Below are 12,708 nucleotides of genomic sequence, written 5' to 3'. Positions count from 1 at the left end.
CTGCGTAGTCATCGACACCACAGTCCCCCAGTTTCTTAATGAGAACAGGGTGAGAGACAGTGTCGAAGACCTTCCTAAAGTCCAGGAAGACTCTGTCCACTGCTACCCCTCCATCTAATGATTTGGTGATCTGATCATAGAAGGCCACCAGGTTGGTCTGACAGGACCTGCCACTGATGAACCCATGTTGGTTAGGTGTAGTTGCAGGGCATTTATGGAGATGCAGGTTGGATAATGGCCATTTGGCATTTTTTCCCCATATAAGTAAGCCTACACCATTCCTATAATGTCTTCCCTGTCTTTATGAAACTGACTCTCCAGTTCTTAAAAACAATTTAAATTGTTTTGGATGAAATTGAATTACCAAAGGACATCATCTCATCATGACTGCTTAAAACCATCTGTGAGTCCTTTGGTACTCATCTATGCAACTCTTGATAGTCTTTCTTGGTTTCTTTTCACTTTGGGTGTAAAAGGCAGTGAATGGGGTGAATGTGGGCAGCCAGCCAGCTGTTGATATTCAGTAGTCTCATTCATGAGCAAGCTGGCAAAAGTCAGTATATTGTAGGAGATGAATTACTTTTACATGGTGCTAGATTGCATGTGTATACTAGTGTTGTTGCACAAAGTGCATACAATAGGCAGCAGTGAACTGGACTGCTGCATCAAGGTGTATCCAAGTCTGGGATTCTGTCTGCAGACCTAATTAGCCATGCTGGTGGGATCACTGCTATAGCTTTTTCTTTTGGCCCCATTTAATGCCTTTATATCTTGTATGCCAATAACTATATTACAGATACACAACAGTTTCAATCCTGAAGTTCCTCTGTAAACTAATATACATACTCCAAGTACAGGAGTCTTGTTGTCTCACTACTGATAACAGCTAGTGCTGAGGTAACATACAGCAGCTCCATAACAGCCCACAGCAGTAGTCTGCGGCCTGAAATAACATACTGGATCCAATTGAATTTGCATAGAGATTTTATGTAGACAAAATGTTATAGCACAAGGCATTACTACATGGGCAAGACAATGATATTATGAAAACCGCTATGGGATGCTGGATTATAAGTGGCCAAGAACTTTATTTTACATATTGCACAGAAGAATTTTGTAAAGTGAAGTAGGCACAATTTTTAATGGAAGAGAAATAAATAATTTCCCCTGCCCATGGTATTTTAAGTTGGGAAATATGAGATAATAATCAGTAGCTTCATAAATGTACTTGATATTGCATGGGTGTAGGTTGTAGCTGTGTTGGTCTAAGGACATTGGCAGATAAGGTTCTTTGGGTGAATCTGATATCTTTTATTAGACCAACTTAAATTTAAGTTGGTCTAATAAAAGATATCAGATTCACCCAAAGAACCTTATCTGCCTTTTGATATTGCATCACTTTTAATAGTCTATAACATTGCATAATTGTTCGACAGTTTGGGAGAGTGCAGAAAATAATATAACCAAAGGAATATTTTATTTGCATTTCAGTAGACAGAATTAGCATAAAATAACATTGATTCATCTGTGCTTTGGGAATTAAAATAATGGTATCCTTTTTAATATAGGCACTTTGTCAAAAATGCCCTTTCTGGGTTGCTCTACTCAAGTTTGCAGTGCCCTGGTAGAGGAGAAGCTGATCTGTTTCCTTTCTCTTGTTCAGAAACCTGTAGGCAGCCCTCAAATTGATAGCTGTCAAATCTGTCTTGCTCTGCTCAGGTTTTAGAAAGCAGTAGATGGTTACAGAAGCAGGTATTAAGGTCTTCATCTGTGGAAGGAGTAAGTTGGTAAAGATCTGCTCCTTATCCTGAGGATAGGGAAAAGGGCAGGGTTTATGAGATACTAGAAGTTAGATGAGCAGAGTGCGGGTTTTGCATGCATGCAGAATAGATAGGGGAATCAAGGGCAAGTGAAACAGCAAAAAGATATAGGGAAAAGATTTTTTTTAAAAAGTAAAGGAATATACATGGGTGGGGGACAATTAAAATAGCTACACAGCTTCTGTGACTTAAACTGAAGAGGCAGGAAGGAAATGAAAGGCTAACGAAAAGATCATTGTAGTTTAAAATGCATAGGAAGCTGACATCTCACAGTATATATTGAGAGCTGTTTCTTTAAATTGCAGAGGGAATAGCTTGTGAAGAAGGGTTGAAGAAGAGCAGGTCTCTGTTGGGCAGGAATAATTTGCTGGTCTTTGGCTACCAGGTGGTAGATATCTTTCAGGAGTTGAATGGTTGTACAGGAGCACTAACTTCATTAAAGCTTGCAAACTACAGAACTGGTAGCAAGCAGTATGAGGAGTATTGTTGCTTTGGAAAGGGTGCAGTGAGGTCAAATGAGATAACTGACTACAAGAATGCAAGTTATAAGGAAACGGCAAAAGGAGTTTAAAAGTCTCCCCATCCCTTTCTTCCTCCTCCATAAACAAGCCCCACCTAAATAAATGAGAAGCGCTCCAAGGCAGCTGCCTTTAGCAGTGCCTCTTGCATTTATCCACTCCTGTTCTGTTAAAGTTGTACATTTCTGGGAAAGGGTTTTCTGCTGCTTGTCTTTCACAGTGCCAAGTGCCGAGGTGGTTGTTCCATCTACCACATCACCATAAAATAGTGTGGTAAAAATCTCAGGTATCAATTTTTAGAATTCATCTGATTAAGGCAAAGCATTTTATGTTGGATGTTAGTGTTGTGGGTTATGCATTATTTCTGACTCTTGCATGAGCCTTCTGTTAGATATTTGGGCACTTTCTATATTAAGTCTGTGCTTTCCCTGACGTGAGTTTGAATTTTCTGTTCCTAGAGTATTCTGTTGTGTGAAGGGTGAGCACTGAAGAAGTGCCTTGGGAGGGCTTATCATAGAATACAGTGCTTCTTTTTAACACCATCTTTAAACATGCCAGGTTTTCAGACCGCATCAAGAAGAAATACCATGACATAGCTTCTGTTCCTTATGATTTTTGATGCTACGTGGGCCACTGGCTGCCACCAGAAGCCTGAGAAGGGAGGGCTGTGCCCTGCACAACTCCGCTCTGTCACAGCCGTGGCCTGGCCGAGCAGTGCGCAGGCTCCTCCATCCTCCCAGCTTCCTGTTGGCCCCGTGGCTGTGCATTCCTGGCATCGTGGCTGCCAGCAGTCGGGCCCACATGCAGCAGGGTATGATGCAACATGCTGAGTAGCCATCCTGCCTGCCATGATGAGCTGCTGCCACCACAGTGCCACTAATCCATGCTAGCCGCAGGGGGTGGGGGAAGGAGGGAGGACCTGGCACTGGGCAGCCACCCCCAATTTTCCCAGTGTGGCATGGTGGCAGGTGGGACAGGTACTCAGCACATTGTATCACACCCCGTCCCATGTAGACCCAGCTGCCAGTGACTGTGGTGCAAGGACTGCACTGCCACAGTGCTTCCAGGAAGTCCTAAGGGGAGAGGAGGTGGAGGAGTCCTCACACAGCCCAGCTTGGTCCCGGCTGCAGCACAGTGGAGCGGCGCGGGGCACAGCCCTCCCTTCTCAGGCTCTTGGCAGCAGTTGGTGGGTTGGATAGGACCAATCCCCCTCCAACCCTGGCCCTCAAATGTTCAGCAAAACTCCTTAAGTGGCCCTCCAGCCCAAATAATTGCTCACCCCTGTGCTAATTGTTACCTGGCTTTCTGCTGAACATGAGCTAGTGTTAGCTGGAATTTGTGGTGGCAAAAGTGGGTGGCTTCAGCTGGACTTCGGACAGTTTTGGCTCACGGAGGTGGCTGCCAGTTTGAGCAAACTGCCAGTTTTTCCAGCTGAAAGGGCTCAAATTATCAATTGACTCTTCAGCTGCTGAAAAAGTCACGCAGCTCTCCATAGCCTTGTATGGTGGACTCTTATTCACTAGAGTTGGACTACCACCCTGATTTTGTCAATCCTTGTGGTTTTGTTCCATATGTTGAAGCCCGAGCTTCTGAATTCAAAAGAGCCGGACAATCTGTTTACACTGAAGTGTGTCTAAGCCTCATGATTATGGGGACAAATTTTTTAGTGCACAGTGAAAGCACCCCAGAGAGTTGTATACCAGAGAGAAGACAAAAACTCCCAAAAACCAAAAAATCACTCTCATGCATTTTAACTTGGTCATGTTTTTTTGGGAGACTGACTTGGGATTTTTGAATGCTTGAGGTTAGCTGTACAGGTGCTCCAGATGCTCTGCTAGGATGGGAGGGAATTTTTCATGTGCTGCTTGCATCCCAGATACAGAAAGCAAGCTGCTATCTCTGTGTGGCAGGGAATATGGTGGATATTTCTACTGCTCCAGTCTCTTCTGTTTGTGAATCTTGATTTTTGGGGTTGTCTGCAGCTTCACATGTTGAAGCTGTTCTGTACCAGCTTTCTGTGCATGAGTGTCTGGGTTGGAAGACCCTGGCAGCAGGATATGGACGGTGGAAATCTTGCCTTTGGTTGTCCAAGCTGTGCAGCTCGGCCTTGCAGAAAGCTGGTCAACGCTATCTCGGATGAATACAGCACTGCTCTGCAGAGTACACCATTAAATAAACTGATTGTGCCAGCAGGGTTGGCAACTGCTGTTCACTGTTGTGGCTGACAGCACTCTGAAGAGTGCGTTTGGCTTCCTGGGCATTTTCTGATGTACATGCGCCAGCTATCTTAAACTCTCAAAAAGGCCAGATTTTGGTCTGCTCCTACTAATCCCAAGCCCGTAGCCTATCATGGCTTTATACGTTAGGCGGCTGCTAATATCTGTGACTTTCCTCGTCTAGATAGCGACTAAGTTTTGGCAGCCTGCTCAGGAGTGCGTTGCAGCATGGATGTACATAAGCTAGTTAGCTGACATACTGCTACTCATCTAGCCAGGGCAGAGCAGAGCTGAGGATGGGCTACTCATCTGTCTACCTCACTGCCTGTGTATGTTGTGTAGCCCATGCTGAGCTTTGTGTTGTGATGGCTAAACCACAGCCCATACCAAAGCTGGCTAATTAAGAGGTCTGTGTACTGTGTTGCAGTAGACCTGTTCTCTGAGTAACTTATCCAACACCCTTATGATCATGACTACATTTAATTTATTCAAGCTGTTTTCTTCTGGGCAAACAGCTAAAGGTTTAACAGGAAGAGAAAAGATTATATGTTGGAGTTCCCAGGTACAGGAGGGAAGTGCATAAAAGTGTGTGTGAAGGTAATGCTTGAACTTGAAAGCAGGCTTCATCTAGAATTTAGTGTTCTCTTTATCACCATAGAAATAAATATATGGTACCAGTGTTTAATATACTTACATTTTGAGTCCACAAATTCCTTTGCTTTTTAAGGCCTATAAGGCTTTGAGAGAGGAGGCATAAAAGAAAACTGTTGGTATATGTCAGAGAAAGCATAGGTTCACCTTTGGGGAAACAGTGCAAGTGAGAATAAGGAAAGAAATAGATATCTGAAAAAATCTGCAGTACACAGACTACTGATTCCAAGATACAGGCCTCCGTCCCCACACCCTGCTTTGCATAGCCTATAATACTGTGATGTTACCTATAAATAATTCTATCCTGAAAACAATATAGATAGCCTTAAGTTTTTTTAAATTTTATAAAGGAAACAACAACCACCTAGTTCATAATTTACCCAGATGAAATGCTTCATAAAATTTTACCTTAATTGTGAATTATAAACCCATTGCTAATCTACTAATCGATATTGATGTGTGTAGCACAACTATTATTCATACCAGATGTGTAGGGAGAACTGTATTCTTTTTCCCAATTTATAAAACAACAATGATGACAGTTGCCTTCCCTTAGCAGTATTTTTTTCATTTGTCACTCTCAAATGCATAGAGCTTTGTAGTAATAAAAATACTTCCCTGGTGGTTATGTCACGGTCCATCATTCAGAGGAGCATAGTAGAGGCGGTCTCACTATATACATACCAGGACAAGTTTCTGCTCATCTAACTAATCTTGATAGGCATGTGCACCCTACTAACCCATATCCAGAGGGCTTGACACTGGGATTAAACATTGCAAGCGTTTCTGAATGTAGAACCAAAACAAGAAAATTGAGGATTGTTTCAATGAAACATCATAATGAAACTACTGCTGTACAACCTAACATTTAAAAGCAGAGCTATGTTCTGATATAAATAATTTTTGCTTTGTTTTGAAATTAAAAAAAAAAGTTTTCAAGCATATTCTTGGCTTTACAATGTCACCTGTGTTTAGTAGTTCACCGTGTGATTATCACTTGGGTCAGCTTCTTTTTTGGCCTCTGTAATGGTGCATTTTTTATAGGAGAGATCATTTATTTACCTTATTTTTTTTCCACTGAAATAGTTTTAAAAGCATGTTTTCATAATTTAATATTTAATTTAACCAAGTTAGGGTCCTAAGCTATTACAAATAATTTAACTAAATTAAAGCCCACCAGTGCATGTTTGACTTTCTTTAAAGGCCTGGTACCCAGCCACTAAAGTAGTAAAAGTCCCAAGCTAAGCATCTGGAGCCAGAACTTGTTTGAAGTGATAAAGTAGCTTTTGATAATTGTGGCCTCTGCAGCAGCATACAATTGTGTTAATTATTCCTGTGTGTTCCTATGTTGTATCTTTTTCCTGTGATCTTTGGAGATTATATTACCCACTCCCTTGGATGTCATTGCAGTGCCAGGGCATTGGCATTGACCTTGTCCTCCTGTCTTAATTATTTAATGGCTCATTATATGGTTTTCTTGATTGTTCAGTCATCCTGCCTTCTCATTACATGTTGTGGGGGTCTCAAGTGGTGATTTTTTGGATAGTCTTTCAGTAAATGTTTGCCTGCAAATGCAGGGGATGACTCAATGGCCCATGAGGCCCCTTCTAGCCCTACGTTCCCAGTTCAGTAAGTAGCTGACGGCTGGAAAAGTAGGCAAGCTTGTTTTTCCTCTTGCAATCTATAAATTAAAATGATGAGTGAGAATATAGGTTTCTAGCAGGTTTTCAAGTCTTAAAGGATGTGTTGACTGAATGCAGTCAGTTTAGTGAACCTACCCCAGATAATACCACCTTTGTTTTGCACTCAGAATGGAGTAAACATGTTTTGCTAAACTCTTAAATTTATCTAGCACATCTAAGATTGTTATTAGCTAAACACATTCCCTTTTTAAAAAGAAGACCTGTGTTGCCATTCAAATACAGCTTGATTTATCAATTGTGAATAAAATAATATAGCATTGCAATTACAGGAAGGTGATTGGCTAATATGTGCTCAGAAATGCATTGCTTTTTAATATAAAAATCTAAAAATAAATGTTAAGCTATGTGCACACATTTGCACGAGATGCTTACTGTGCACTAGCCTAATAACATTGCGCCGTAGCATGTCACAACAGAAACCATGCTAATAGCATACTGTACGGTATTCTTAGGCTAATGCCCAATAAGCATCACTAAATAACTGTTCACCAGCGCTACTGAGCAGTAACTCTAGGTACTGTGCGTTTAGCTAGCACTTTATTAAGGAAGTACCAAACTAAATGCACAGTATCTAAGGCACATTACTGAACATGTAAATACACCCAGTGAGTACTTAACAAAAATTACCAAGTTTTATTAACTAACTGGAATTTACTTTAATTTAGGAAAGAACTAAAAGAATATAAATACGAAACAGAATACAATTGCTGATTTAAGGCAATCCTCTTTGGTTCTTACATTTTGTGCTGTTGTCAGGAAGAGGTAAAATAAAACTATTGGACCACAAAGGTCTGAATACTGGTCCTAGACCATAAACCAACACCAACACATCAATATGTATTCTTCAAATCAGTGGTGGTTTTCTTCCATCCATAGAGAAAAATAGGAAGAACCTTGCGGAGGAACATTCATACATTACTTCTCTGGGTTCTTGCACTTCTTTTATTGTAAATTCAACTATTTTATGGGTCCTGATCATCAGCTAGTGAGAATTAATGTAGCTGTACTTACTGCAGTGGAGTTTTCTAACTTACAAATGGCAGAGGAACTGTCCCTCCTTACTGTATTATAGTTGTGCATACCAGCCTAAACTGATATTGAGGTCCTGTTGTGTTCGGCATTTGTCTCTGTGAAGCATACCAGTACAAATGAGGCTTCTGACTCTTGGTTCCTACAGTTATAAGGTGGGGGTTAGGTAGTACCATCAAAATGAAGAGAGTATCCTCGCCAAAGATAACTCGCTTCTAATAGTTTCTAGACCAAGGTGTGCCAAGAACAAAGAGAGTGTGGCAGTTCTACAGTGGAGTATTTTTCTCTTCTCACTGTATTAGCCATTAGGTTACTTTTTGCTTTGAGGGTTTTGGTTAAACCTACTACTCTATGGTACCATCTTTAATTGTTGAGAACCCTGTTCTCAACATCTGATGTCTGTTATTGGTGGCAGTCACCGTTTCCTAAAGGAGGCATGTGTTGTGTTAGCTCATTACTTCATACCATGGTTTCCACTTTTTTATCACTAAAATCTGAGCCCAAGGTCAGTTAAAAGTAATGGAGATAGATATGTGGTGCTTTTATCTTGTCCTTGCATAAAGGACAAATGTTTGGTCGTTACTGTGTAATAGAAATTTATACCAAGGAAAGTATCTTGTTCTAAAGTGGATATAAGGGAAAATATATATTTAAAGCTCAGGTAGAAAGCTAAGAATCTTTACAACAGGAGTAGAGAAGAGGATAATTGTTCCACAGTCCTAGGCAAGTTTACACTTTTTTTGATATTTCCTTGGGTTTATTCTTGATACTTGTCAGGATAACTGATGAGCAGTAAAGAATACAGTAGAACAGTTGTTTTTTAGAGAACTGAAATTCCATTGTTTTGAAATAAAACAAGCTTATTAATTCTCTAATGTAAATGGCAAAAAATCTTAATTTTCTAACCGTTTAGTTTACTTGCATTTGTTTTGAACACTTATTGATAAAATACCTCGAAAATCAAAAATCTTTGGATGATATCATTTGTAAAGTTTCCACGTGTAATTTCATTTTTCTTTTTCTTTTTTTTAAAACAGCAAGACCATTTACACAGTTGGTGAAGGAAATGCAACTTCATCGGGATGACTTTGAAATTATAAAAGTAATTGGAAGAGGTGCTTTTGGTGAGGTAAGATATCCTTGCACTCTGATTTAGATGCCTTGAGTCAGAGCTGTCCATCTTATAAGCAGCTCAGTGCCACACATCTCAGGGCTGCAGTAGCATGAGCCCTTGACTGTACCTCACCCAACTGCATTGCACACCCCTTCCCTTCACCCCCAAGCACATGTGCACGATTAAATCCTGTGCATGGGCAGTGCCTGTCTCTGCTCCCTCACTGTGCCACGGACTGCCATCACTATGAGGTTCACTGCCCCACCTTCTGGGGTGGAAGCAGGCAGCAAAAGCTGATGGAGGGGGAGCCCAGAGATCCTAGCTGCAGAAAGAGGCAGAGCGATAAAGGGAGTGGCAGTCAGGTAGGAGCCTGGGGGCTACACATGAATCCTTCATGAACTGTTTGCAGCCTGAGGTCTGCCAGTTGGACAGCCCAGCCTTAAATTAGTAATGTAACTTGTTGGTAAATTGGATACCGTGTGCATCTTATTTCTCTGTAGCTGCATGTATCATAATAAGGGCAAAAGGTTCATGTAGAAAGGTATGGCATGATATGCCATTTTAATAGTGAAATCCTAAATAAGTATGAGTAAGAGATTTTTATGGTGTGGATGCTGCATTTAACTGTGCATGAGTCTCATGAATGAGGTTGAAGTCTCTTTGAATAGCAGGGCCTACTGCAGGAATGAACATGGGTTCTCAACTTCCCTTTTACATAAGGATTGTGGAAGCCATGACACTAAGTCTCCTAGCCTGCTAGTGTCTAAATCACTTGTTGTTAGCTCCAGCCAAGCCTCCACAGAACTTGTCTATTAGTTATACAACAATTTAGCTCTACCTGTCTGTAATAATTCCTTATGATCTGACCTCCTTGTTTGAGACAGTTCACTCATTTCCACCACATGGCAGCTTTTAAACCTTAAAGCATCTTAACCCCCTTGTGTGCTGTGACAGGGTTTTCAACTATAGCAAGTGCCCTTTCTGCTTGGGCAAGAGTCATGACTCATGAGAGAGTTGGGATGCCAAACCGAAACCTTGCTTACAGAGCAGTTAATGAAATTCTCTTTGTCCCAGTGGTATGTTGTACCTGGTGGAGTTCTCAAGCATCGGAGGAAACTCTAGCTTGAGTTCAATTCCTTCCTATAGAAGAAAACTGTAAAAAGTACTTCAGGGAGGTGGGATGAAATCAGAAGCTCCACGTCTACATGCAGGGGTAGTGACGAGATATTTATCATCATGCCACCATGTTGCCAGATCTTGTGGGGTGCATTGTGGTGCTAAAGGGCATCTCAAGAAATGACCCTGATACTGAGACAACCACTGGTATATCCCAGTACATAGCCCCATATGCTTTGAGAGCAGGTTTAGAGGAAGGTGTTTTTTGTACTTTCTCATGAGACGTGTTCTTTGTTTCCTCTCTTCCCTGAGTTCAGCTGGATAAATCTAGCTTCACAGCAATAGAATTGAGGCTTGCTTTGCTTTGCCTGCCGTATTTTTGTGGAAGGACACTTCATCCTTTGTGACTCAGTGAGTGCTGCTTTGCTTTCTTTGAGGAATAGATCCCTGTGTCTCTTTAAATAGGAGTTTACACTCCCTGATGACATCTCTGGTCAGGCCAGACAGAATGCCAACGGGTGCTGTGGAGTTGTCCTTGTCAGTGGATAATACAATAACACCTACCACCAGATAATGTTAAGAAATTGCAAGAACTGCTCCTGAGAATAGCACAAATTGCAGATGCCAATTTTTCAAGAAAAACCTGTTGTTCTATACATTGAGATTGGACATGGAAAGGATCATTTTAGATGAATGTGGGGTTGTTCAACCCTAGGCCAAAGCACTGTAAATAAATGTCTGCCATTATTCCAGCTAAAGCAAAAAGAAAATAAAACTGCCATCAAACCCTTTAAAAAGATTATGTATATCTTTAAATCCATTCCAGTCCAAGATCAGGAGTACAGGAAAAGTTCAAGTCTACCTAAACCATTCCAAAAGAGGACCCAGTGAGGGTCTCTGAGAGAAAAGGCTGCTCTTCCACTTCTTTCCAGCTATGAATGGTATACTGCTAAGCCTTGCTGGCTAAGTACTATTTCTTTTTAACTTGACAGTGATATCACTATTTCCCAAGCTGTTTAAACAAGAATGAATTCAAAAGTTAAGGAGGGCCAGTTAATGATAGGATGGCCCTGTAAATAGCCATGGATAGATGAATAGGGTGTCAGTGCTGCTACAGACAACCTGGTAGGGAAGGTGATACGGAAAGCTTCATGGCTTTGGTGTGTCATGAACTGTTAACCATGATAGCTTTAATCTGCAAAACCATGATAGCTTCAATCTGCAGAACAGACAAGACAATCTTCTAAGTACCCTGCAGATTTCAAAAGCTACCTGGTTTTCACTGGAAGTCTTTATACACAGGTTGCAATAAGGGGTGTGGGTAAAAAGGAGACATAACGTGTCTAGGGCAACCACGTTATTTTCCCAAAGAAGAAGACTGGATGCAGCAAACAATGCACCTTCCTCTTACATGGTGCATCCTCTGCCAGCACCTTGTTAACAAATTGTAACAACATTTTGGAGCCTGTCAAGCCAGTTCAAAGTACATACCTTGATATTCTGTCTTGTCTTATTCATTGGGTACAAGACAGAGAGCTATTAGAGACCATTGTCTCTGGCTCTTCTAATGCATTTTTATTCCTTAACCCCTAGTTACTCTACTCTCTTTAGTCTTCTTACTAGAACCTATTAAAACAGAAGATGGTTTCACTCTTGGCATCTCTGAAGAAAGGGTTTTTAATCCTATTTTAGACATGAGGCTACTAGAGAAGGTGTTTGTCTCTGTCATTCCTTTTTTTTTTCCAAGCGCAAAGCTTGTTTTGGGCCTTCTGCTTACCAAATATGTTTTCTGTTTTGTTGCTCATCTGTCTAGTCCACAGGGAGCGCTCAGGATTCAGTGGGACTCAACTATTGCCAGAATTAAGGTACTGCTATTTTGACTCCTCACAACAGTAGGAGTTCTCATGAAATCCATAGATAGCTAGCACATTTCGGAGACACTTCATTCCTCCCTATACCTACCTACCCTAGAGGCATCAGATATCTAGCCTAGTGGCTGGATCCAGCCCATGGTCTGTGGGGCTTATGGGCTGGAGCCCCTGTGATGTGAATGATAAGCCCTGCAGCTTTGGAAACAAGGGCATTAATATTGCTTGCCTCTCTCTGCTGCCCCTTTTACGTGCCACTAAAATCAGCCCTGGTGACTGAAATCAGTGGCAGGGGAAAAGGGGGTAAATGGCAGCAGCATTACCTCCCTAGGTTCCAAAGTCAAACCAAAACAGCAGGTCCAGTGGCTGCAGCAGTTTAACACTGCAGTTGCTGCTTGTGGTCTGTATCTGGGCTGTGGGAATCCCCATGATCTGAATCTGACCCATGGGGGCCCAACAAGTTTGACAACCCCAGGCCCAGACAACTGACAGATCAGAGTCGAGTCAAACAGAGGACTCCGGCAGACCTCGAGAACAGCCTGTCATTGTTAACTTAGCTAGGACTTCTTGGGAAATGCAAAATAGTTTTTCTCACTATAAAAAATTAGACTTTGTAAAAGTGTTAGTAGACTCAGTCTGCAAATAGCAACTTCCACAGGATGGTTTCTAGTTT

The 12,708-nt window shown here is 41.5% G+C and overlaps 1 protein-coding gene across 3 annotated transcripts in view; it reads left to right on the top strand.

Moving 5' to 3' along the window:
* Window positions 1–12,708, top strand: part of CDC42BPB (CDC42 binding protein kinase beta) — a 124,597-nt gene that overhangs the window by 26,848 nt on the left and 85,041 nt on the right. For all 3 annotated transcript variants that reach the window (XM_019552548.1, XM_019552547.1, XM_019552545.1), the window contains exon 2: window positions 8,975–9,066. In XM_019552548.1, the coding sequence (XP_019408093.1) occupies window positions 8,975–9,066 (92 nt within the window). The remainder of the gene's footprint in view (window positions 1–8,974; window positions 9,067–12,708) is intronic.

Source organism: Crocodylus porosus, unplaced genomic scaffold (genome assembly GCF_001723895.1).
Source record: "Crocodylus porosus isolate Cpor-Errol unplaced genomic scaffold, CroPor_comp1, whole genome shotgun sequence".
Lineage (NCBI taxonomy): Eukaryota > Metazoa > Chordata > Crocodylia > Crocodylidae > Crocodylus > Crocodylus porosus.
The sequence above is the reverse complement of the archived record's forward strand: the minus strand, read 5'-3'. Positions and strand labels throughout refer to the sequence as shown.